The 23,986-nt window shown below is 43.2% G+C and overlaps 1 protein-coding gene across 1 annotated transcript in view; it reads right to left on the reverse strand.

The window, feature by feature from the left end:
* Positions 1–5,206: 5,206 nt before the first annotated feature.
* The window catches only part of TRRAP (transformation/transcription domain-associated protein), a 72,424-nt gene continuing 53,644 nt past the window's right edge, over positions 5,207–23,986 (reverse strand). The window contains exons 62-71 of the mRNA XM_014951412.1: positions 23,591–23,755; positions 22,236–22,326; positions 20,860–21,059; positions 19,158–19,419; positions 14,169–14,394; positions 13,387–13,604; positions 10,726–10,910; positions 8,864–9,067; positions 7,696–7,890; positions 5,207–5,838 (exon numbers count right to left, since the gene is read on the reverse strand). Coding sequence (XP_014806898.1) covers positions 5,554–5,838; positions 7,696–7,890; positions 8,864–9,067; positions 10,726–10,910; positions 13,387–13,604; positions 14,169–14,394; positions 19,158–19,419; positions 20,860–21,059; positions 22,236–22,326; positions 23,591–23,755 — 2,031 coding nt within the window. The 3' untranslated portion in view covers positions 5,207–5,553. The remainder of the gene's footprint in view (positions 5,839–7,695; positions 7,891–8,863; positions 9,068–10,725; positions 10,911–13,386; positions 13,605–14,168; positions 14,395–19,157; positions 19,420–20,859; positions 21,060–22,235; positions 22,327–23,590; positions 23,756–23,986) is intronic.

The raw sequence follows: 23,986 nt of genomic DNA on the forward strand, positions 1-23,986 counted from the left end.
CAGCAGCGACTGCCTCTCCTTGGGAACGCTGCACGCAACGGCCCCAACCACCCCAAACTCTGCCATGGCTGCAGGGTCCACACCCCGCTTCTCACCAGGGGCACGGCACCATCAGTCAGGACCAGCCAAGGTCAGGACAAGTTTTGTAGCTCACTCCAGAAAGATTTTCTAAGACCACATTAACCATGTGCAGTGCTTCAGTGGAGTCAGAAGGAAAAGCATCACCTAATAAAAAAATTAAAATAGCGACTGCTTTTTGCAGCACCAGGATCTCCCTTAACAAGCTTCCATGACAATGTCTTCAAAGCCCTGGCTGTACAAGCTCCAGCCATCAGCGTAAGTTACCACAGCTCAGAACATCTGCCAGGCTGCTCACTGTCCTCTGGACTGGGGGAATTTCACTCAGTTTAATTTATTGCCCATTAACTTTAGTTACTGACTCGGTTATTGACGGGGAAAAGCCAAACAATGAAACAAACCCTTGGGGAAGCACCTTTCTGTGGGGTTGGCCCAGCTCCAGCCTGGCACCTCTTCCCAATTCCTCGCCTTAAGCTCTCCGCCATTTGCAGTGGATCCCACTCGGCCCCTCACGGGGCCATTCAGCCGTTCTTTGCTGCTCTCTCCACAGGTTCTCACTGCTCCTCACCCCTCTCTGCCACCCCGGGATCCTTCATGGCTGCTGCCTCCCCTCCGGCCCCCAGAGCCGTGGCACCACACGCTCCCTCAGGGGCGGCTCTGGCACCCACTGGGCCCGGCTGGCGGCTCCCCGTTCCTCTCAGGCGCCACTCCAGGGCCGGGTAGAGGGGCCCAGGCCTTTGTGCCGCAACACCCGTGTGAGGCGTTTGCTGTGGGGCAACTGGAAGAAATAAGAGATTTCTTAGCATAAAACATTAAATTATAACAGGGACGGGAGTGGTGTGAAAGCGGGGAGGTGACGCAACATGGCTGACACAGAAATAGCATTTCCTCACCTCTGTTCTTTAAACTCTCAGGGAAAGGCAATGCTAATTCAGGGCAAATGAAAAGGCTGCAGTTGAGAGATGAAATTCCAAGTTCACAATTTCACAGACTTCTCTTTTGTGCCCTGCCTTCCCGTGTGGCAGTGCCGCGCAGAGGGCCCCGCAGCCCCAAAACCCTGGGGCCAGACACCGCCGGTCCCCCAGGGGCCCTCAGCCTCCTCGGGGTGACACACACTCGCATCGAGCTGATTAAAAGCTCCTGCGAGTGCGAATTCTTCTCCCTGAACAGGTTTCTACACCACAAAAGAACATTTCATACATCATACTTGAAACAGATCGGAGCCTTAAAAGCAACTTTATTCTACTGCCATTACGAAACAGAGCTTTCATTGTTTGCTGCTGAAATGCTTTGAGTCATCTTCTTCCAGTAATAACTAATCTCTCGCTCGCTCTCTTTGTAGCTGACAATTCAGGGACAGCCCAATTACAGGAGAGGAGAGTGGCACACCGGTTCCAGAGGGTGGACTCAGACACCCAACTAATGTTAAATGAATTTGTTTTGGAGTACAACTCACTTCAACAAATGAATTCTGATAATCTACTTTGAGAGCAGGCTGTAATAATAAACGGTTAAATTGCAGCAGTGTCATCTAATAAAGATGGAGCCAAACATGATTACAAAAATCAGAAGACCAAAGTAATAAAAGTATAATTTGAGACACCTGACAACTATTTATTCTCCATGTAAAATCCACAGGTCTAGTTTTTCATGCCAAATCTGCTTCTGAGCTGCTAACATCTCTGTCACTCGAGCGACCTACCGCAAAGCCCGCTTCACACCAGCACAGGTATGTGTGCACAAGGGTACTGACACGTCTCTCTGTGCATTTCACAAGGACTTATAATATGCCTGGCACTACTTTGGTGTCAAGGACTTGTCACTGTTTACCACCCTCACGAAGATCCAGCCAAATCCCTCCAGGACTCCACAGGCGAAAAAAGCCCAAAAACACAACCAAAGGAATTTTAAGAATGGCATAATGCCCATGCACGCTATTTCAGAGACAATTTAAATTTGATATCTCTTAATTCTCAAGCGTTTGATATTACAAAGTAATAACATGGGCTTTTTTTGGTGTAACATCTAATTTGAGGGAAGAAACCTTAAAGGGAATACTTAGAGTGAATTGACAATTAATGTATTTCACTTTCAAGTGTCTGCTCAGCAAGATGCATATTGAGCATACATCTAAATTAATGAGACAGAGGGAACCCTCTTCTACAATCATAAAAAAATGAATGCAGCCAAGATACATGCCACGTGTTCTTGCAGCTAATCAGGAACTTCATATTGTGTACCGTGTCCAACCACTTACCTGCTCATAGACAGCTGCTGATCGCACAAGATACGTCAGAAGATTCACTCCAGACTCTGAAGAACGCTCACGTATCACTAAAAGCTGTCAGGATTTACCTCCTTGGAGCCACTGGTAACACTCTGGGTTATGACTGTGTAAGCCTTCTCACAAAGTAAGGTAAATCCATAGCATATATTCATGAAGGAAGAGAACCAAGTACAAACATTTGCACATTAACACCCTCAGGGACCTCATTAAAATAACTCTCTTTTCCCTATTAGCTCCCTCACACCCCAAGTTTTCTTTTAGGAGGATATTTGAATAAACAAGAGAGATGTCACAAGCCTAAAAATACCAAAGTTTGTCTCTAGCAAAGTCACATTCTCATTTTACCGTTATAATTTCTATCACGAACAGAGAAGAGGCTGAATTACCTGATGATTTCCTTTAAGGGAATGCTGTCATCTCTCTGCATGGGATGTATCTAAGACATGCCAATGACTAAGGAAAAGATCCCACAGCTCCTCTGGTGCAACAACGTGCTGTATTTCACAGCTACAAATGTTCCAATCTTCAATAAAGGAAGCCAAACATTGCCTTCAAGTCATGAAAGCACTAAGCCGAGTTGTGAATGACTGCAAATAGAACGTGTTGTGACACATGCAGGCAGCCTTATGTTTTATAAGAAGAAAGTTCAGATTCTCCGTGCCAACATGATTTCCATAAGGAAGCAAGTCTTTGCCAAAAAAAGATATGTTTGTTTTCCAAATCCTGATATAGTCCTTACCATTCATGTATTTGAGCTTCCGCTTGTACATACGGGTGCTCAGCATGAGTCAATCCCTCCTTCTTCTCAAACCAGAGAGGGAAAGGCAGCAGTGATTCTGCTGGGAAAAGCTCTGCTCCATCTCGCCTGGAAAAGAACCGAAAAGGAACTTGCATGGGAAATCCTCAAAGTGAAATAATTCCAGAGGAACATATAGTGCAGTTCCAATTCACTTTTTATTCCAGAACTTCTAGTATTAGATTACTACAACTCCTACACAGAATAAGCTAAATTTATCACTGTTCTTTACTATTGCGTTGTATTTTCCAGGCTTTTTCCCTAAAAATATGACATTTTTCTATATTGCACATTTCTTTCTATTGCACATTTACTTTTCATTCACAAGAGCTAAGGGTAAAGTTTTACTTTTCATTTATAAGTCAATAATATCTTAATTTCCATTTTCAAAATTGTATTTTATGTGTCATGCTCTATTATATTTATATCCATAAGGGGGGAAAAAATGCATTGGAGTGCAAGGTGTCTCCTTTTCTAATATTAGATGTACTTGTCACTAATCAAAAAGAATGGGTGCAAATTCATAAATTAACCTAGCAAAACTACACATTATCCTATATAGGTAATGGGCACGTGCTGTAACATTTATGCATAACTCCCATACAGCAGTATCTTCTGCACCAACCACCCAGGGTTCATGCCCAGCACAGCACTGGAAAGGTGATGAAGATGGAGCAGACTAGTGGTGCCTGAGGGACGAGATGTCAAAGTGGTGCCTCCCAGCCAATCACACATGAAAACCTATCTAACACTGGGCCTTAAATGGGTTTAAATTCATCAACTTAACTAAACAATGTTGAGTTTGTGTGTATACTTTTATACATACTTGTCCATACATACACTTTCTGCCCAGCAGCCCCCACACTCTCCGTTCCAGCTGCCCGGTGTCGCAGAGCTGTCGCGTGAGGACCACATCTCCTGGTGTGACACCGACACTCGGGTCTGTATCCATCGACTGGTTCTGCCAACAGCTGCAAAGATGAAAGGAACAGGTCTCTCTGTAACTCTGTAAGAGCCATAGAAAGCACAGGTAGCTTTGTTTCTGAGTAATGAGTTGAGTACGGTGTCACGCACACACTTCCCGTTTACAGCTCTTCTGCAAACAAACTCAACGCTCAGCCCTTCCCCGGCTCAGTAACACCCTCATCACCTTCAACACACGGACTGGTTGCATTTATTAAACATTACACCTGCTCTTGGGGCTTTCCTGTTTAGTCCACAGTACTATATTAACAATATTCTAAATAAAATGAATGCCATAGAGCGTTTTACAAAATATTTATTTTGAAAAAAATCACTCTGTACAAATTTAACATTCTCAACACTGAACTTTTATAAAAATGCTAACACAACAGAAAGACGAGTGAAACATTAAACTGATCTTTTCTTAAATTACAAAGAAAAGGATTCATTGTAAAGAAGCTATTGTAATTCTAAACATTAAAAAAAGAGAGAAAACTTTATAGGATTTTACTTTTTTCATCTATTACAGCCAAATACATGTATCAAAGGATGACTTTTTCCATCCTTTTCATAAACTCCCCCCCCCAACACTATCCACAACTAAAGCAAATACCCCAAATGGTTTCCACGTCTATGTACACAGCTTGTGCTCCGAGAAAAGCCAGCACAATTTGATCATCATTTTCTCAGCGCCTCACAAAAACTCCCCTCTGTACATTTGGTACAAAAGTCTCTGTACAAACCAACTCTGCTCAGGGAAATCCGAAGCAATGTTACAGGAAGAGTATTTATTTGTGCCTTCAGTTTGGTATAATGAAGGGACAGTGATCAAGTAAAATTTCACAAAGTAAAATTCAGTAACTGGAAATACTGCCTTTTTTTTTTTAATAATTACTATTGTATAAAAAATTCATATACTGCAGGTTATTAGGAATGGCAGACCCTAAATCTACCAGTGCTAGTTTTATAGTCCTCATCATAAAATAAGATTTCTCTGTACATTGTTTCCTCTCGTCGTTGTAAGTTATTTGTGAAAGCCGTTGTTCCATATTAAACAACCTTTTTTAAACAAAAATTTATATACTGCAGGTTATTAGGAATGGCAGACCCTAAATCTACCAGTGCTAGTTTTATAGTCCTCATCATAAAATAAGATTTCTCTGTACATTGTTTCCTCTCGTCGTTGTAAGTTATTTGTGAAAGCCGTTGTTCCATATTAAACAACCTTTTTTAAACAGGAGGAAATGTCCCCTCATAAAATTAAAACCAGTAAAATCGTCCTATAACTGTAAACACAATTAAAACAAAGACTGACAAGATGCAGTGTGACAGGGAAGCCATGGTCTGGAAAGCTTTTTTCACATTTTCTGAACACAATCTATGGCTCACAGCACAGGGAGCAGCACAAAACGCTGACGGAAGTTTCAAGTTAGAGCCAGGGGTGCCAGGCAGGGTCCATCCGGCAGAGGTTATCCAGGCTGTTGGCGGCCGCCACCAGGGTGTTGACTTTGCTCTCTCCCCCCTCGAACTGAGCCAGGTTGTGAAGCCGCGTCATGATGGCGGTGACGGCCTTCTGCACCAGGGACACCAGCTGCTGGCTGTCCATGTTCTCCGGCTGCCCCGCGGCCGACAGCGGGGACGAGGTGTCCTCTTGCGTCTTCTTGTGCCAGGCAATTATCTCATCCCGCAGCACAGTTTTTAGGATGCCATCCACCTATACGAAGGACAAAAACCAGACTATCAGATTTAATCCAAAGAACCATCGGGAGTTATAGAATTGTAACTACATTTAAGTCAACATCATTTTGGTGCTTTTGGTCCCGCACTGCAATCAGCCTCTTGAAGACCAGCGTGGCTCCCAACTGTCTTCACTATTTCCTGCCAGGTATTTCTTTTCATAAAAAGCTCTCATTATGAAAACACAACGCAGTGACTCCTACAAAAATGAAAAATCTCATCAACTATACTAAGATCCTCATACACAAACAGTCAGGGACGTCCTGTTTTTCAATGACCCCACTAAGCTGATGACTTCCCCCCCTCCCTGAGAAGTCCTGTGCAAAGATCACAGTGCCTTCAGAGCTGGGGGTTTGCACAGTGACCGTGCTCTTGGGGAGCAGGGACATTAGGCCAACAGATACAAACAAATATATTTTACGGAAGCTTGTAAAAAAGATAAATGCAGAAAATATTAAAAGCATTCCTCTTAAGTCCAAAAGACAGACAATGTAAAGCAGTAACTGCCACATGCCTCAGCTGAGCTGGGCACCCATCGCTCCAAAGAGAGTAAGTGGGCACTGGTGCTCTGATCTTCAAAAAGCCATAGAATCACAGAATCTCTCAAGTTGGAAGGACCCCATAAAGACCCTCGAGTGCAGCTCCTCAAGGACTGCCCAACACTAACTCGTATGACCAAGAGCATCATCCAGATGCTACATGACCTCTGACAGCCTCGATGCTGTGACCACTTCCCTGGGGAGCCTGGTTCAGGGATTACCACACTCCCAGAGAAGAACCTTTTCCTGACATCCAGTCTCCACTTCCCTGACGCAGGCTCCTTCCACTCCCCCGTGTCCTGTCATCCTGTCCCTGGTCACCACAGCAGAGCTCAGCACCCTCAGCCTTCTCTTCTCCAGCCTCAACCAACCAAGGGGCCACTGCTGCTCCTCCTAAATCCTGCCCTGGAGACCCTCTACTCTCTTGGTTGCCCTCCCCTGGTCACACTCTGGTGGTTTGAGGCCCTTCTTCTGTTGAGGCCCCCAAACTGCACCCAGTGCTCGAGGTGGGGCTGCACCAAACCCACGTGGCCCCTCATCATTCAGATGGTGAAATCGCAGCCTGTGTCGGCAAATGTGTTTACACGTACAGACGTGGCTTTGTAAGGTAAGGTTATGAATTATTAAAAAATATTCTAACACAGCTTGCTGTATTATAGATAAAGAAAAAAATCACTTTAGGATATATTCCATCTTTTAAAAAGTAACTAGCTCACGCCATGGCTATGGGACATTCTGTGCAATGTCTTTCTGGTGCAAATTGCTTGCCTAAGTGCAAGATGCCTCATTTTTGGGAAGCATTAGAATTTAAAATTTCTTTAGAAAACTACACCCTGCTAAGAGCTAGAATCCATCAAAGAACAGCATATCTTTAGCATTCTCTTCCACTAACAAAGGGCCAAGGCACATTTCTATTCACAGATTATTATGAAGATTCTAAATAACATGGCATTTTTCATTTTACTGAAAATGAAAAACTTCGTATTTTAATTTAATGTAAATAAAATTTACATTTTATTTACCACTGCCAGAATTTGTGAGGATCTGTGAGGCTACAGCACTGAAACAATCAGCTTGAATTTACATGTTTGGCTAAAAAAATTAAATTAAGTGTAGAATTACACCTATCTTGCTCCTATTGTTTCCAAAAGGCAAACTGCAAACATTCCAGCTGGCCTGTGTGATGGCCTGAGGGTAAGGTTTAAAACCAAGCACAGACTGTTCAGTTTCTGCCTTGACCAAGAAAGTGCTGTTTAGTTTGTAAATTGCCAAACACAACACAAAGGATGACAAACCTTGAAGTTTGGCTGCGCGAAGCAGCGAGCGACGGCGATCATGGAGGCGGTGAGGGGGCCGGACACCCCGATGGTGGTGAGGAATTCCGAGATGTTGGGGGTGAGCCGGAAGGGCACCGGGCGGTTGGCATCCAGATCCCCGGTGGCATCGTTGATGTCAAAGCGGAAGTACGCTACGTTTAGCTTGCCAGTGTCCTGCATGTTACAGCAAGGTGCACAAAAGTGATTAAAGGAACAGATTTTCACTAATGAAACCAAAGTAACTTGGGGTTTTGTCTCCTGTTAAAACTCAAGGGTACAAACAGTACTCCAGTGGCTTTTCACTCTTTCAGCCAAACACTTTCTGAGCAAAAAAGTTGAAATTAAAGGCATGCCCAAAGTCAGGTATGGTTTTTTCTTAAAACATGTGTCTGAAACCCCGTACTGAATCCACAAGATTGCAGTATCAGACTTCAGGAACAGATTGCTCTGCGGCAGGGTCTGTAAGGGGTCACACAGAGAGCTCTGTTCTCTGCGTCCCCGCTCTGGGCAAGTGCTCTCGATGCACTGGCCACTCGGGGGAAGCATCCAAAAGTGTATCTAGAGGGATTAAAGAATCTTAATTGCTCTACAGAGTGTAGCCCTCTGTGCATTAAAATGGCACTAAGACTTTAATATATACCACCTTTGCCCTACTAAGGTGGCAAACCTCATTTTAAATGTTGAGTTAAAACACAAAAATCACTATGAAGAGGAGTTGTAGCTTGATGTGATGGCCATGCTGAAAAGAGAACCGTATTTGAAAAAGACTATTCCCCTTTAAGAAAATGAAGCTCTAAATTTTAATTTTCTTTAAATCTGTTTGACACAGAGCTATATTCAAAGCAATATATTTGAAAGGGGACTAAAAAGAGAGAATTATCAGCCATTTACATGAACAGCTGCAGTATCTAAGAACGATTTTACAGACAAAGTTCTAAATTCTCACCACAGAAGGCAGAGTCGGTGTCCACGGGGACTGCAGTTTAAATTACTACCTACATGATGTGCAATCACATATAAATGAAAAGCCCACTGAAACGCACTGTTAATTACCTGTGTGGAATTACTGGTTTGACTCATTTCAAAGGCATAGTCCAAATTTCCATTTGATCAAAGACGAGAGCATCTAGAACAAACTAACACATACCTGGGCGATCTGCAGCATCTCGGGGTTGAGTCTGTTCAGATGAAAGATGAATTCTGCAAAGCCAATTAGTGCCAACTGGATGGTGAACATCTTGCGGAAGGTCCAGTAGTCGGTGGCGTTGGGGAAGGTGTGCAGAGCCCACTCCTTCAGCATGCTGCGCGGCACCATGTTACTCTGCACCTCCTTCAGGATGTCTCTGAGAACCTGCTCGGGACAAGTGGCAGGTGAAGGAGACCAGGTTTAATGCATTTCTTGGCAAGGGATGCCAAAAGCAACCACTGAACTTCTCTCAAGTGCTGCATCCCACTAAGGAAAAACATCTCCCACTTGGACACTCAATCCAACACCGTTTCCTGACTTCATTTTTAACACACATGTAGTATTTTGTTCCCCTATCCTCTCCCCAGCTAGAAAAGGTTCTTTATCTGAAAAGACTAATTTTTTAATAAAACCATATAAGCATGAGAACTGGAAACAGGCACGTGAGCAAACCTGAGACTGGGCAGTGATACACCCTGATCTGAAATATCTTCTATTGGAGACCTTCCAGACAATCAGAACTGAGCCAGAGGCGTTCAACTGACAACATTCTGCTTCCTTATGGGAAACTAATGGAACAAACTTCACTATTTTCTAGCTTCAGTGCAAGCTGGATATGCATTTTGCAGCAATGGAATAAAATCCTTTATTTTAAGCATAATGCCAAGATCTAAAATTATCCGTGGGGTCTAGAACACTCGCAAGCTGGCAACGGCTCTCTGCAGGGCTCCTGCATGTACTGCGGAAAAGGGGAAGGATTCTTATCACACAGGACAGGGAACGACACCGAGTAAAGTAATTTGTAACATCTATTATTACAGCAAAATTACCTCAAAAATACAAAAAGCTAAATGCTGAGAGCTGTATCCGAGCGTTTCTCTAAGCGTACACCGTGCAATAGTTTTCTCCCTAAATGTAAACATTCGCAATCTACCCAAATATTTAATTACTGTAGCATATACTAGCCTAATTAATTAGAGAAAGAAATAAAGTTAGGATCTGTTCTATTACACCAAAAAGCACAACAGTCATACTGGCTTCAATTAAATAGCTGTTAAAGAGTTTTATAACCTGAAGGAAAAACTCTCAAAATAGCAGCAGATGTTACGTAACACCTTGGTTTCTTTTGTACCAAAGAAAACCTGAAAAGGGGGTTTCTCTAAACCATGTCTGTGACACATGTATGCTGTGTATTGTCTAATAGCTAGATTTGAAATGGGACTGGCCTGTGATGTAAAAAATTGCATTAACCTGAAGCTAGAAACCATAAAATAACCTTATTTCTCAGAGTTGGCTGTTTGGTGGAGGCTGTGGAGAAAGGGAGCTTTGTTCTTCCTGAGAACTCTCATTTATTGGGGTGGGATCACTCAGCTGTTTCTATTTGACGTAGATGAAATGAATCCAGTGGCAATTTTAGGAGAACTTTAGAAGGATAGGGGGAAGGCTGCCTCACGTAACATGCTGGAACTGCTTATATAAATTAGGAATGCTGTTTCCCATGTTATCAATTAATTATTCTCAAAGCACAACATGAAAGGGCCAAAAAGCAATCAACGCTGTGTCTGTCTGCAGTTACCCAAAACAACCCGGAGTAAAACAAATCCAGCTTTTTTGAAGCTTTCCAAGATAATCTAAAGTACCAAAGAGATGCAAGAGTTCCCACGAATACACAAAGCAAAAACCAAATAAACCCCCAACAATCAAACCAGCACCTCTGCAAAATCTGTGTCTGACTCTAACGAGGGGTGAGCAGTCGGGGGGGACTGGACACAGCAGAGTCGGCCAGAAAAGCCCCTGATGAAGTTCATTGCCTGTCGAGGTACCTGGTGGCTGGCTTGTGTGCCCCGAGCCTGGACGGTGGCCAGTCGGTCGTAGTAACGAGAGATGGGGTTGTCGTGCTCGATGCCCTTCTTGGCACAGCGCTGCTTGTAGATCTCCACCAGGGAAAGGGAAGAGGGGTTGTCTTCAACCAAACGCATCTGGGGAGACACTGCCACAACCCGGGGCACTGGGGAGAGAGGGGGCAGGGGAGAGAGAACAGAAGAAAACAAACAGTTAATCCATAACCCAAGGACTACCAGCAGAATCCGCACACGAGCATCGGCCCCGAGAACACGACTGCGACCATCAGCCAAAGTGGAGCCACAGAAAACTTTTATCACTACACTCATAACTAATTCACAAGGTCAGTTAAAAGGAAAGCAAGTACAGCAGCAGATTGTTTCATCTTAACAGAAACATCTCAACTATATTAGCAAAAAAAATGAGCCCTCATAATTCTTCCCACTTTTCTTTATCTGTAGAAGAGAGGGTGACATTTTGTCCAGGTGCAAATGGGTTTATACTATCTGATCACACGACACTGGTGTTATAGTAATAAAAATTACTCTGGAGAACAAAACTACTAAACTTAACAGGATATTTAAAGTGATTCGGAAAAACTGAAGGAAAAAAATCTGAACATAGTTGAGGAACAGATGGTTTAAATGACAGTATGTGAAAATAATACAGGGAAGACCCTGCAAAGTATTCAATAATAAGTAACCCTCCCATCACCACCAAACCTGGTCTCATCATTTCCTTCAGAATCTGTAATAATTAACCTCTGAAATACAGTAAAAAGTTAAATGCCTTTAAATTGTTTGATGTAATTTCATCAATCTTAAAGAAGAAAATGCATTCTGCAAAGAAGGGGTATTAATGAGCTATTTCTTCTGTTCTCCTTCCATTAACCTCTGGCAGCAGAGGAATTAATGTTCTTTGGGTTTTTTTGAACAGTATCAAACCACACGGTCCAGAATTATTTCCAAAAACGCTGCAATTTAAAACCAGCTCTTTGAAGCAAAACATGTTACTTTAATAATGATGTTATATGGAGGATATATTTCTGTAGCAGCAGCCTAGTTTATCGTATCTTTCAAGGCTTTACCTACTGCATTTCTGTTATTTTGAGCTCAGGGTGATGCACAATGGCCTTCACATATGTAGACACCATATTTACCTTTTGTTAGAACAAATCCTTTGGTTTGTACATTTTGGTGTTTTTAAAGTCCAAAGTCAAATAGGTATTTCTAGCTCTCTAAGTGCAACTCTCACCGTGTGGCCACTAAGCCCACGACAAGCTTTACGTCACTAGAGACTGCTATAGCCCAAAAGCAGGGCTGATAAAAACATACCTAAAATCATGTCTCAGCACTGTTCAGAAGGACAACAGCAAAGCAGCAGCTTTGGCTTAGCAGCTTTGATTAAAGTCTCCCCTACTCGAGGTGTGTTTCCTGCTCACCACCCAAGCATTACCAGAACTGACCGATGCAGTGTACAGAGCTCATTGATATGAACTTGGTAAGTGATTCATTGACCTTCTGAAATGCAAAGTATTTGTACATTAAGATGAAGTAGCTACACAGCTGTAAGCTGGAACTTGCCAGCAGCCTTAGCCTCCGGAAGGCACAAGAGTTTTAACTATTTTAAAGCACTTACATTAGTATTTCAATCACAAGCAGATCACGTATGTTGCCAGACGAGACTCTGATAGTCTCTGTTCCTCAATTCATGAATGAATTATTTATAATCAAGACATGGAAAAGCCAAGATACGCAAGGAAAGGGAAAGAATTAAGGCTGTGTGTTCAGTCTTCATTCCCTGTTCCTGGGTTGAAATGCCTAAATATGTGACCTTTTCATTATCTGAGTATTTTGGAAATTTATACAGATAAATCATCGGAACGCTCCTTAACTCCCCTCATTAAGGCCTCCCTACCATTCTGTTTGTTAATTGTGTAACGTTTAAGCATTGCCAGGTGCTGCTGTTGGCAAATGTACGCTCCAAACCACATAACCTTTTACAGGCTCACAGAAGTACGCTCCACAGAAGTCCTGCATCCAAAGCCTAGATTATGAATGGATTTTATTTGCAATAACTAACCAGTCTGTATATGTTCCTGAAATAAACGTCCCATGGATATAGAATGTTACTTCAAAAATTACACAGGTATGCTCTCGTATGGCAGAATTCAGAAACTATAGATCAAATTCACAGCTCTACAACACAGAAGAAAGGGTTTGTTTATGTGGAAGGGGTGAAAGAAATTCAATATTCATATATTGCAACTTGGGGAGAAAAAGCCTGGTTCTGTGCCTCTCCAGCTGTCCCTGAATGCTCGATGGGAAGTACATGTACCCATTCCCCACAGCCCCAACGGGCTCTGCCTCGGCCCATGTCTGTTACTCACAGCTCAGGTCTGCACCATAAATGACGTGTGCCAGCTCTTCTAAAAACACCCCAGATCACATGAAATCAACTTTACTGCTTCCGAGGGGCGCCACAGTGCCAGAAAAGACTAATCACCTGCACAGATGTGAATTTACCTTCTGAATACTCAAAAACTGCAGTAATAGAGATTAATAGCTGTCCAAAACTTTAGCAATCATAACCTTTGTGTATAAAACGTTTTAAAATAACAAAAAAATATCTCTTTTCAGTACCTGTAAAAAACAAATGTCTTTTTGTGGTTTCCTTCCTCTTCTCCAAGCAGGGGTTCAGGAGGCGGAGGAGCTGTAGCACGCGCTCCTCCCTGCGCGACTCGGTCAGACAGGCGTCGTTCATCACCAGGTACGGGTAGATCTTCCCGTTGTGCCCGCGGATGTAGAGCCTTCGGGCTGCAGTGTTGTGTTTCTGAACGATCTCCACTCTGGGCATAAACCTGTTGGAAACAAAGGGATATTCAAGTTCTGAGCTAATGTGCTCCGGTATTAAATCATGATGGGAAAAAAAGAACACAAAACAAACTAAAAACCCCATCGAGAAGTGCAGCAGCACGACAGCATTACCAGGTACACTCCAATTGCCCAGCTAGCTCGTGGTTTCTATTTTATAGTTAAAAACTCTTCTGTTTGATTTTGTGTATTTCTTTCTAAGAAAACACAGTTCTTAAGCAAAATTGATCATTAGATCAGACCTTTATCACTATTTTGAAGATTAGTACCTCTATTGACTACAATAGAACAACTAATCTCAATTTACATCAACATAAAATTAAACCAAATATACTCTTCAAACAACAGTACAGTAGATTAATGAGGCAATGTAAAATTACCAAAGGAGGATAAAATAAAAAGCTAAAGGTGTTATATCAAAGTATGGCGCTATGTATATAATTTAAATATGAAATGCACAAGACATCTTTTGCAGAGTGAACAGATGGAGGAGGTTTTCATTTTCTCCTCTGTTGTCACAATTACAGCCACCGAAGAGTATTTTTAGGTACCTTGCTATCTTGATGTAGTAATGTGTTGGCTTCGGCATAAGGAATTCTCCAGGAATCTCTACTTCTGCAGTCTGAGCTGAAAAATTACTTAGGAAGCGGCACTTCTCCTCTATGAGGAAGAACTTCGGAAGTTGTTTAGTTTTTGCTTCCAGAATTTTGATCCATTTCTTCAGTTTAGAGATTAGATTGTGAAGTTTCATTGACCCTGGCACACTGAAGTCAAAGTCTAAAAAAAAAAAATAAAATATAGACATCCTCAGCATTTCAGATGCTGTATCGGGCATTGACTTACCAAGTGCCTCAGGTTTGCGTTTGAGCATCGTAACGGTCCCACACAGGAAGTGCCACAGTCAGCAGCTCCCACAGGAGAAGGAAAGTGCTCTGTGCTCTTAGTGCAGAACCTCCGTTTCAGTCTGTCACATACACACAATTTTTCTAAGTTGACAAAAAACCCCAACCCAATCCCGAGTGCTGCCGAGAGGAGAAATGGATGTGACCACATAAATATGCTGCCCACATCCCTCCCCAGGCTGGCTCTGGGGGAGAGCAGCACAAGCGCACAGCAATTACTGCATAGAAAAGTTTTTTTCAACCACAATTAAAACCACTCAAAACTGTGATTATCCCCAAGACTTACTGCTACAAACAAGCTTAGAACATGTGCTCTTTCAGCCAGATGTGTTTGGATCCTCCCAGATGTACCCCCCTTTTCTCCAAGCTCCCTTCTCCCAGGCACAGGACACCACCACCAGCCAAGCCCCTGCACCCTCGGGGTCCCCTGTTACTGCAGCAGGGTCCCAGAGAACACCAGCCCGACACACACCGTTGTGTAGCCACCATGTGCTGGCAGCTAACAGCATTCTGTCCAAGTCTCAAGTCTATGAACCCAAAACAGAGCAAAAAACCAGCACATACAAAATCCTTTCCACCTCTATACAAAAAGTCTATAATGAAAAATGCAGTTCCCTATTTATGGATGTTAGAAATTAGTGTAACTGTAATATTCCCTTTTCTCTTCCGCCTGGCCTGGGCAGTGCATCTGCTGCAGCATCACTGTAAAACCCTGAGGACAATCCCAAGCCCACCCTCTAGTGAGCAGCAGGAGGAAATCCTTCCATCAAAGGGACAGAATTATTGAACATTTATCTCCTGAGTCTCTGAGGTGCAGGAAAGTATCCCCAAATTGCAACTAGTTTTTGTGCTCATGTGAATCACCAAAGCAGTAAAAATATGTATCAATATATATTCCTTATAAAATAAATCGTTCAGTTTGCCACAAGAATAGCTGTAGTTCGTTGAAATGCTTATTGTAGGATTTGTGTTGGCTTTTTGATCTTCAGCTGAGCAGCCAGGCCAGCCGTCCCGTCAGACGGCCTCAGGACCGAGCTCAGGAGCTGTGCTCCTCTGAAGAGCTCTCTTGTCTTGCTTTTGAAGTGATTGTTCAGACATTTATATACTCAGTGCTCTCCCAAAGGTTCTTTTTAGTCTCACAAGAACTTCTGGAAAGCACCAGCAAACGTGACCAATCTCAGGGAGGGGAAGGCAGAGCCATGGGGCAGGGTCTGAGGTTTCTCACCCAGCTCCAGAACATCAGGACTGCAAAGGCAGCCCAGGGTCCGGCCCGATGCCACCTCCAGCCTCCTGATCTGCAGTTCCCGGGTAACACCCTGGTACCAACAGCCTTGCATGGAAGCACAGGAAGAGCTACCCACGGGATGCTATCTGTGCTCTTCAGAAAAGAAAAAAGACCCTTAAAAAAGCTGAAAATTAATAACAGCTCTTCCCCCTGCCCTCTCCCCTCAAGGAGCTTCCTTCTGATTCCAGAGGTTCCACTCACAGCACAGGCTGCCAAAACTCTCCAGAAAATTATCTTGCCCTTTAAGGGTATATTTTGGAATTTTCCATTCATATTTGGCCCCAGTGGAGAGGGCTGCAGAAGGAAGCAGGATCCAAACTCCCAACTCTCATCTGGCCACAAAAGAACAATTGAGGCAGCTTTTCTCCTCCTTTCACTGCTGAGCGAGCTCTCAAAGGGAGCATTTCTCAGCATTTGCCTCTTCTTTGATGTCAAAGGTTTAGCAGAGAAGGAGAGAAGGAACAAAGAACAGATGGTCAAAGGACTAGGCATTTGAAGTTCCAGGGGAAAAAAAAAATGAAAGAAAAATGTAGTTTTAAAATATCTAACATTGGGATGGAGAAAGCTGACCTGTCAACCCCCCCACGGACCGGGCAGCGCAGACAGAGTATTCGGATGTCAGAAACGGTGAGTCCCCAAGGGCTGCAGTCGGGGACCGAGACCCAGCCCAGGTGATGAACCCAATGCAGCTGAGAGTGCCCACAGGCCCCAGCTGCTGAAATAACCCAGGAGAATCCTTTACTCCAGGATGGCTCCTCAGCTTGGACACTCCTGAACGAGGGTACCCAGTGCAATCATCCGCCCATCCCCTCACTGCAGCCGGGCTGGGAGCCACAACAACTAACAGCAGCCTTCCAGGTGACCAAAGCCACTGAAGGCACGAGCTACAAATGGTTTATCATGTGTTAGAGCAGCCCTTGCTGTCCTTAGCATGGTAATTATAATCCTATTCATTTATTTATGTACATATTACCACTATTGCAAAATTAATTAAAAAATTCTTTTCATTTTCTGCATAATGGAATAAGTACAAAAATGCAAAAGTATATCGATCAGTTTCATTCCTTGTTCTCCCACACTTCATTTGTGAACTAAAATACTAAATTTATTAGATTAAATAAAAATCAAATCTATTACTAAGAAAAATACTATTTTAATCCTGTAGCCATTCACGTTTAATCATACTTGAAAAATAAAACATGAACACTTCAACAAAGAAATTCAGAAAGTAATTACTTATTATTAAACTGAATTGATTGAAATGAAACTGATTTTTATAATCTAGTTAACCAAAACACTGAAGTAATCTCCACCAGGAGTGGGCTGGTTTGAAAGACTTCACACAAGATTGTCAGCTTGGAGTTCTGGGGGGAAAACTTCAGTAAATTCTGGCATCCCCATAACCCAGAGATCATTCCTGGCCTCCTCTAGAGCTGGCAGTTCTATGGAAACTGCAAAAATATCCAAGTGATTTAATTTATCTTTAAACACATATGTGCTTTGACTACAGTTTTAGGTAATAAAAATCCAACAATATACTAATTCTCTTTGTTGAGGTCTGTTTCTCACTGGAATTATCTTTAGTACTCCAGAAGACTGGAACAGACAAACGAGCTCAGGTTTGTTGAATGACAGAAAGGTGCTGTTTTCTAGATTTTCCCTAATGGAAAATACTGGAAGAAGAATAAAAATGCAGAATGCCTTCACAGTTGAACTTGGCAGAGGAAGTATCCCTGGACATTAAATGTAACGTTTAAAAAACCATTTTAAACACATACCGGTTGTAAATTGCCCTTTTAACTTCTGGAACACAGGATCCTGAGCTGTGGCCTGTGCTCTCCGCGCCAGTGACTCTGAGGCAGCACTAGAGAACATGGTGGACACGTTGGAGACGTTCTCCAGACCTACTCCAAAAGTGCTCACTAGCTTCTTTACAAAATTTAGCGTATGAGGAGTGATTTTGGCATCTGAAACGGCTCCACTTTTCTCAAAGGCAACTGAATAGCACTTCGCCAGGCCCTGCTGCAGCTGTCTGAGAACCTAACAAAAAGAGACAGAATAGTCAGGAAGATTGGATTAGGCCACCTGATTTGACACCACATATTTACTCCTGCACTGCATTTTGTACTTCTTTGAAACTTCTTTGGTGTGAGGGTGGTGAGAGCCTGGCCCAGATTGCCCAGAGAAGCTGTGGCTGCCCCATCCCTGGGGGGGTTCAAGGGCAGGTTGGAGGGGGCTTGGAGCAACATGGGCTGGTGGGAGGTGTCCCTGCCCAGGGCAGGGGGTTGGAACTTGATGATCTTTAAAGTCCCTCCCAACTCTAACCATTCTGTGATTCTGTGATTTTCAGTTAGTACAAGCAACAGCTTAAATCCTAGAGGCATTAATTGAATTAGTAGTTTGGGAAACCTCTGTACCGCTTCCAGAAATAGCCGAGCTCCTTAAAACTCCCACCAGGTCAATCAGTTCTACACACACAGCAGTTCACCAATCAAAACAAATAGTTATGGTTTCATGTTTAAAAATGATTCTAGATAAATATTTTGCAGTTAACTTTTCCTTAGACGATACATGCATCTGAAGGTGTATCGAAGGCAAATACCTCCTCGTGCCAGTTCTCCCTGAACCAGACCATCTGATCCACGATGCCCTCCAGAGAGGAGAGGAGCGTGGGGTGCAGCTCCCGCTGCATGTGCATGATCCTGCTGCAGCGCCACATGGGCGCCGTGGCGCGGATGGGCCCCGGGTCCGAGGCGGAGTGCGACTGGTTTCCAACAGAGCTTGGCTGCTGTTGCCCAGAATCTGCAAAGTGGAAAATGTAGAAAAATTTAAATTACCTTTCATAACTCGATACATGCCTCTATGAAATAAAATAGATTGTATCAGAGAGTGAATGAGCAGAGATTTGCTCTATCAGATGAGCCCCTCATCAGATGATGCTACCCACCACCCACCAGAGTGGGAGCGTGTGGCAGAACCACTGTGTAAATACTGTCCTGGTTATCACTGAGGCAGTTCTATGGAAACTGCAAAAATATCCAAGTGATTTAATTTATCTTTAAACACATATGTGCTTTGACTACAGTTTTAGGTAATAAAAATCCAACAATATACTAATTCTCTTTGTTGAGGTCTGTTTCTCACTGGAATTATCTTTAGTACTCCAGAAGACTGGAACAGACAAACGAGCTCAGGTTTGTTGAATGACAGAAAGGTGCTGTTTTCTAGATTTTCCCTAATGGAAAATACTGGAAGAAGAATAAAAATGCAGAATGCCTTCACAGTTGAACTTGGCAGAGGAAGTATCCCTGGACATTAAATGTAACGTTTAAAAAACCATTTTAAACACATACCGGTTGTAAATTGCCCTTTTAACTTCTGGAACACAGGATCCTGAGCTGTGGCCTGTGCTCTCCGCGCCAGTGACTCTGAGGCAGCACTAGAGAACATGGTGGACACGTTGGAGACGTTCTCCAGACCTACTCCAAAAGTGCTCACTAGCTTCTTTACAAAATTTAGCGTATGAGGAGTGATTTTGGCATCTGAAACGGCTCCACTTTTCTCAAAGGCAACTGAATAGCACTTCGCCAGGCCCTGCTGCAGCTGTCTGAGAACCTAACAAAAAGAGACAGAATAGTCAGGAAGATTGGATTAGGCCACCTGATTTGACACCACATATTTACTCCTGCACTGATTTTGTACAGTGAAGTTATCCTCTCAGAAACATTTATTTTAAACCATATTTTTAAGCTGCATCATTGCTCAGTCAGAAGGACAGCACTGACCCTTCCTCACATTGCATCAGAGCACACCTTGGTCTCTCAACAGCAGCCAGGTTTAGATCTCATACTTTGTGATATATGACTAAACAATGTGATACGAGGAATCCTTCAAACACTGTGCCAGGTGGGCAGAGCAGAACAGCCTGGCACCTGGAGAGGAGAGCAGTGACAGTGTGTCCATCTGCTCTCTGATTTAATTCAGGCTTCCATTTTGTACTTCTTTGAAACTTCTTTGGTGTGAGGGTGGTGAGAGCCATTTTGTACAGTGAAGTTATCCTCTCAGAAACATTTATTTTAAACCATATTTTTAAGCTGCATCATTGCTCAGTCAGAAGGACAGCACTGACCCTTCCTCACATTGCATCAGAGCACACCTTGGTCTCTCAACAGCAGCCAGGTTTAGATCTCATACTTTGTGATATATGACTAAACAATGTGATACGAGGAATCCTTCAAACACTGTGCCAGGTGGGCAGAGCAGAACAGCCTGGCACCTGGAGAGGAGAGCAGTGACAGTGTGTCCATCTGCTCTCTGATTTAATTCAGGCTTCGGACAATAATCCCCCACCACAGACCACCAGATCAAGGAGGAAACTGGTATCTGTGACACTTGCTGTAAGAACTGCTGTAAGAACTTCTTTGCTGTGAGGGTGGTGAGAGCCTGGCCCAGGTTGCCCAGAGAAGCTGTGGCTGCCCCATCCCTGGAGGGGTTCAAGGCCAGGTTGGAGGGGGCTTGGAGCAACCTGGGCTGGTGGGAGGTGTCCCTGCCCAGGGCAGGGGGTTGGAACTTGATGATCTTTAAAGTCCCTCCCAACTCTAACCATTCTGTGATTCTGTGATTTTCAGTTAGTACAAGCAACAGCTTAAATCCTAGAGGCATTAATCAAATTAGTAGTTTGGGAAACCTCTGTTTGGGAAACCTCTGTACCGCTTCCAGAAATAGCCGAGCTCCTTAAAACTCCCACCAGGTCAATCAGTTCTACACACACAGCAGTTCACCAATCAAAACAAATAGTTATAGTTAGTACAAGCAACAGCTTAAATCCTAGAGGCATTAATTGAATTAGTAGTTTGGGAAACCTCTGTACCGCTTCCAGAAATAGCCGAGCTCCTTAAAACTCCCACCAGGTCAATCAGTTCTACACACACAGCAGTTCACCAATCAAAACAAATAGTTATGGTTTCATGTTTAAAAATGATTCTAGATAAATATTTTGCAGTTAACTTTTCCTTAGACGATACATGCATCTGAAGGTGTATCGAAGGCAAATACCTCCTCGTGCCAGTTCTCCCTGAACCAGACCATCTGATCCACGATGCCCTCCAGAGAGGAGAGGAGCGTGGGGTGCAGCTCCCGCTGCATGTGCATGATCCTGCTGCAGCGCCACATGGGCGCCGTGGCGCGGATGGGCCCCGGGTCCGAGGCGGAGTGCGACTGGTTTCCAACAGAGCTTGGCTGCTGTTGCCCAGAATCTGCAAAGTGGAAAATGTAGAAAAATTTAAATTACCTTTCATAACTCGATACATGCCTCTATGAAATAAAATAGATTGTATCAGAGAGAGAATGAGCAGAGATTTGCTCTATCAGATGAGCCCCTCATCAGATGATGCTACCCACCACCCACCAGAGTGGGAGCGTGTGGCAGAACCACTGTGTAAATACTGTCCTGGTTATCACTGACTGTCCACGTGGGGATATCAAGGATTTGGCAGAGAAATCTCTATCACTGGGTATGACCGTAGTGAAGTATTATGGTATGTGGGCATGTCCTCCAAAGGAGCACCCAAAATAAAATAAGACATTATTTAATTAGCGCCCTTCAAAATTTTATGCAGAAATTTAGTGAACTTGTTCCCCAAGTGAGAAGGGCAGTTAAATAAATAAACAAAGCACTTTGTAACACGGAACAGAAGGAAGAGTTCTCCAAGCAGCTCTCCTGGGATTTCCAGGAAATTATATGGACAAAAGAACAACTACATTCTGTATTAGCAGTAGTAGGATTTGTTCTTGGGAAAAAAAGGTGTTGTGCAAGTTGCTCAATGCTCCCCCACCTCCCAGACATTCCTTCAAAGCCAAAATTGATTTTATTTTGCTTAAAGCTAGATGCTCATTTTACTTGAAAATTCACCATAAAAAGTTATTATGAAGACATTAAAGTATAGATTATTCAAAGCAAGCCATTTACCTCACTTGAGTTTCACAAACTCATCTTCTGTTAAATTTCTTTTAAAAGTTTGACTCATTTTAAAAGAAACTGAAAGTCACATAGTTCAAGCTTCCAGTCAGAATTAGATGAGAACATCTTAGGAAACTATGATGCTCTTCTGCATTTGTAATCCAAGAATTTTCTACCTCTCTACCAATTCTTTAAGATAAAAATCAAGTCAGGAACATTTGATTTTCAATAATTAAGGTGACCTGAGAATGAAGGAGATAAAACTCTTCTTGGTGAATATTTTATTCAAGAAAATTCAAGATAGCTCAAGCCATGTGATGAATGCAAGCAAAGTTTATCACGAATTTTTCTCCTTAGCCTTGGTAAGCTGGTATGTTTTCTAGGGCATCAGTTTTCCCAGTGAAATCAGGTGGAAGCCAAAGCACTAACTAAGCTACAGAGAGCCCAGGGATCCGACGGGTACCCAGCTCACCGCTTTTGTAGCGCTCCCGTTGCTCGATCTTCAGGGTGAGGTAGAGGGTGCGGATGGGGAAGTAGACAGCCTGGGGGTACACCCTGCCCACCTGCACGGGGACACAGATTGCTCCGGTCAGGAAGAGTGACTGTTGAGCAGATCAGCATGTACAGATTCCCTTTGCAAATGAGTGCAATTCAGCAATAATCAGCTCCTTGTTTCAAACACCAGCTTATGCAAAACTAGCCAATTAAAGGTTCCTTCAGTAAGAGAAGCCTAGAGGGGATGAAATGGTTAACTCCTGCAGACACTGTTCAGGCACCACTCAACAAGGGCCTCCAGATCACATTGCCCAATAAACCTGAATCCAGCAGGGCAGCCCAAAGAGCTTTCTCCTGTCAGGAATGGGAGGCTCGTCTTTAACTCAGGCCACCGCTCCCAGGGAGCCCCAGGAGACCTGATCAGAAGGTCCATTAGAGAGTAACTTTACTCCAGCTAATTGTGGCACTTCATGTAAGAGGATACCCCAAAATAAAAAGATAAAGATTTTTTCACCCAAAAATAAAAAAGATTTAGGTCTTCCATAAAAAAAAAAAACACCAAAAACCAGCTAAAGAGATATTACATTCATCATCCCCTTTAAAATCTGTAAATTTCAGTATCTATTACAGGAAAGAAACGAGGCATCTAAGTACTGCCCACAAGACAGCACTTCTTAAACATGATTAGAGGCTGCTCCAGCCACAATTTCACTAAATCACGGTTTCTTCCTCCATCCAAATGGGTGTGGTTCATGGTAGAAACTCTGCAATGGCATTTAACTGTTCAGTAATATGGTATTTATGGCAGATTGCTAACCTGACACACATACACTTCAGGCTGTCATTTGAAGGTTTAGGTTCTAGTGCTTCTACAAAGTACTAGAGTTTTAAACTTCTTAGAGCTTTAAATTAGTAACACAGAAAATGTGGGTGGGTTTTTTTTTCCTTTTGTATTCCTTCTATGAACCTGAAGTTTAAATGCGTGATAAACAAAAATATCTGCAATATTTGTGAGCCTCAGCTCTAACTACAGTGGGAGTTCCAAGCAGGCACTCACTTCTAAAAATTTTATACAGATCTCAACAACTAAGAAGTCTCTGTAACTCACCAAAAGTGTGTCATGGTAGTGACATGGTTTATTGATGGTTTTTATCAGGGTTAGGTTGATGGTTGGACTAGATGATCTTAAAGGTCCCTTCCAACCTAGACAATTCTATGACTCTATGATTTTTAAAGCTTGGCATTTTCTTAATTTGCTTTGAAAAATATTTGTGTCTCAATCCTGAAAACAAAGACTGAAGCCACTAAAGAGTCAGCGATTATCCTCTGTACCTGGCTAATGAGGTTGAGGAGGAGCTTGCCCTCGGAGCCCACCAGGCAGGTGAGGAGCTGGGGGATCCAGGCCAGCCACTGGATGGGGGGGACGCCGATGCAGTACTTGTCCACGGCATCTGCCAGCGTGTTCTTGTCGTCATCGAAACTCAGCAGCCAGAGAACCTGAACCAAATTCCAAGAGGAGAGCTCAGGCTCCAGCCCAAGACACTTCAATCCTTGTGATGCACAAGAAACCACAGATATTTCACCAATATGACAGTGGGGTCCTTGAAGGCGTTACCGTCGCCTGGGACACAACAACTTACAGTCATTATCCCTGCCCAATGTCATTTTTCCCTTAGAAACAATATTGAAAGGATGTAAAAATTAAATGTAAGTGTACGATTTGCTGTG

This window comes from Calidris pugnax, unplaced genomic scaffold, assembly GCF_001431845.1.
Source record: "Calidris pugnax isolate Ruff unplaced genomic scaffold, ASM143184v1 scaffold198, whole genome shotgun sequence".
NCBI lineage: Eukaryota > Metazoa > Chordata > Aves > Charadriiformes > Scolopacidae > Calidris > Calidris pugnax.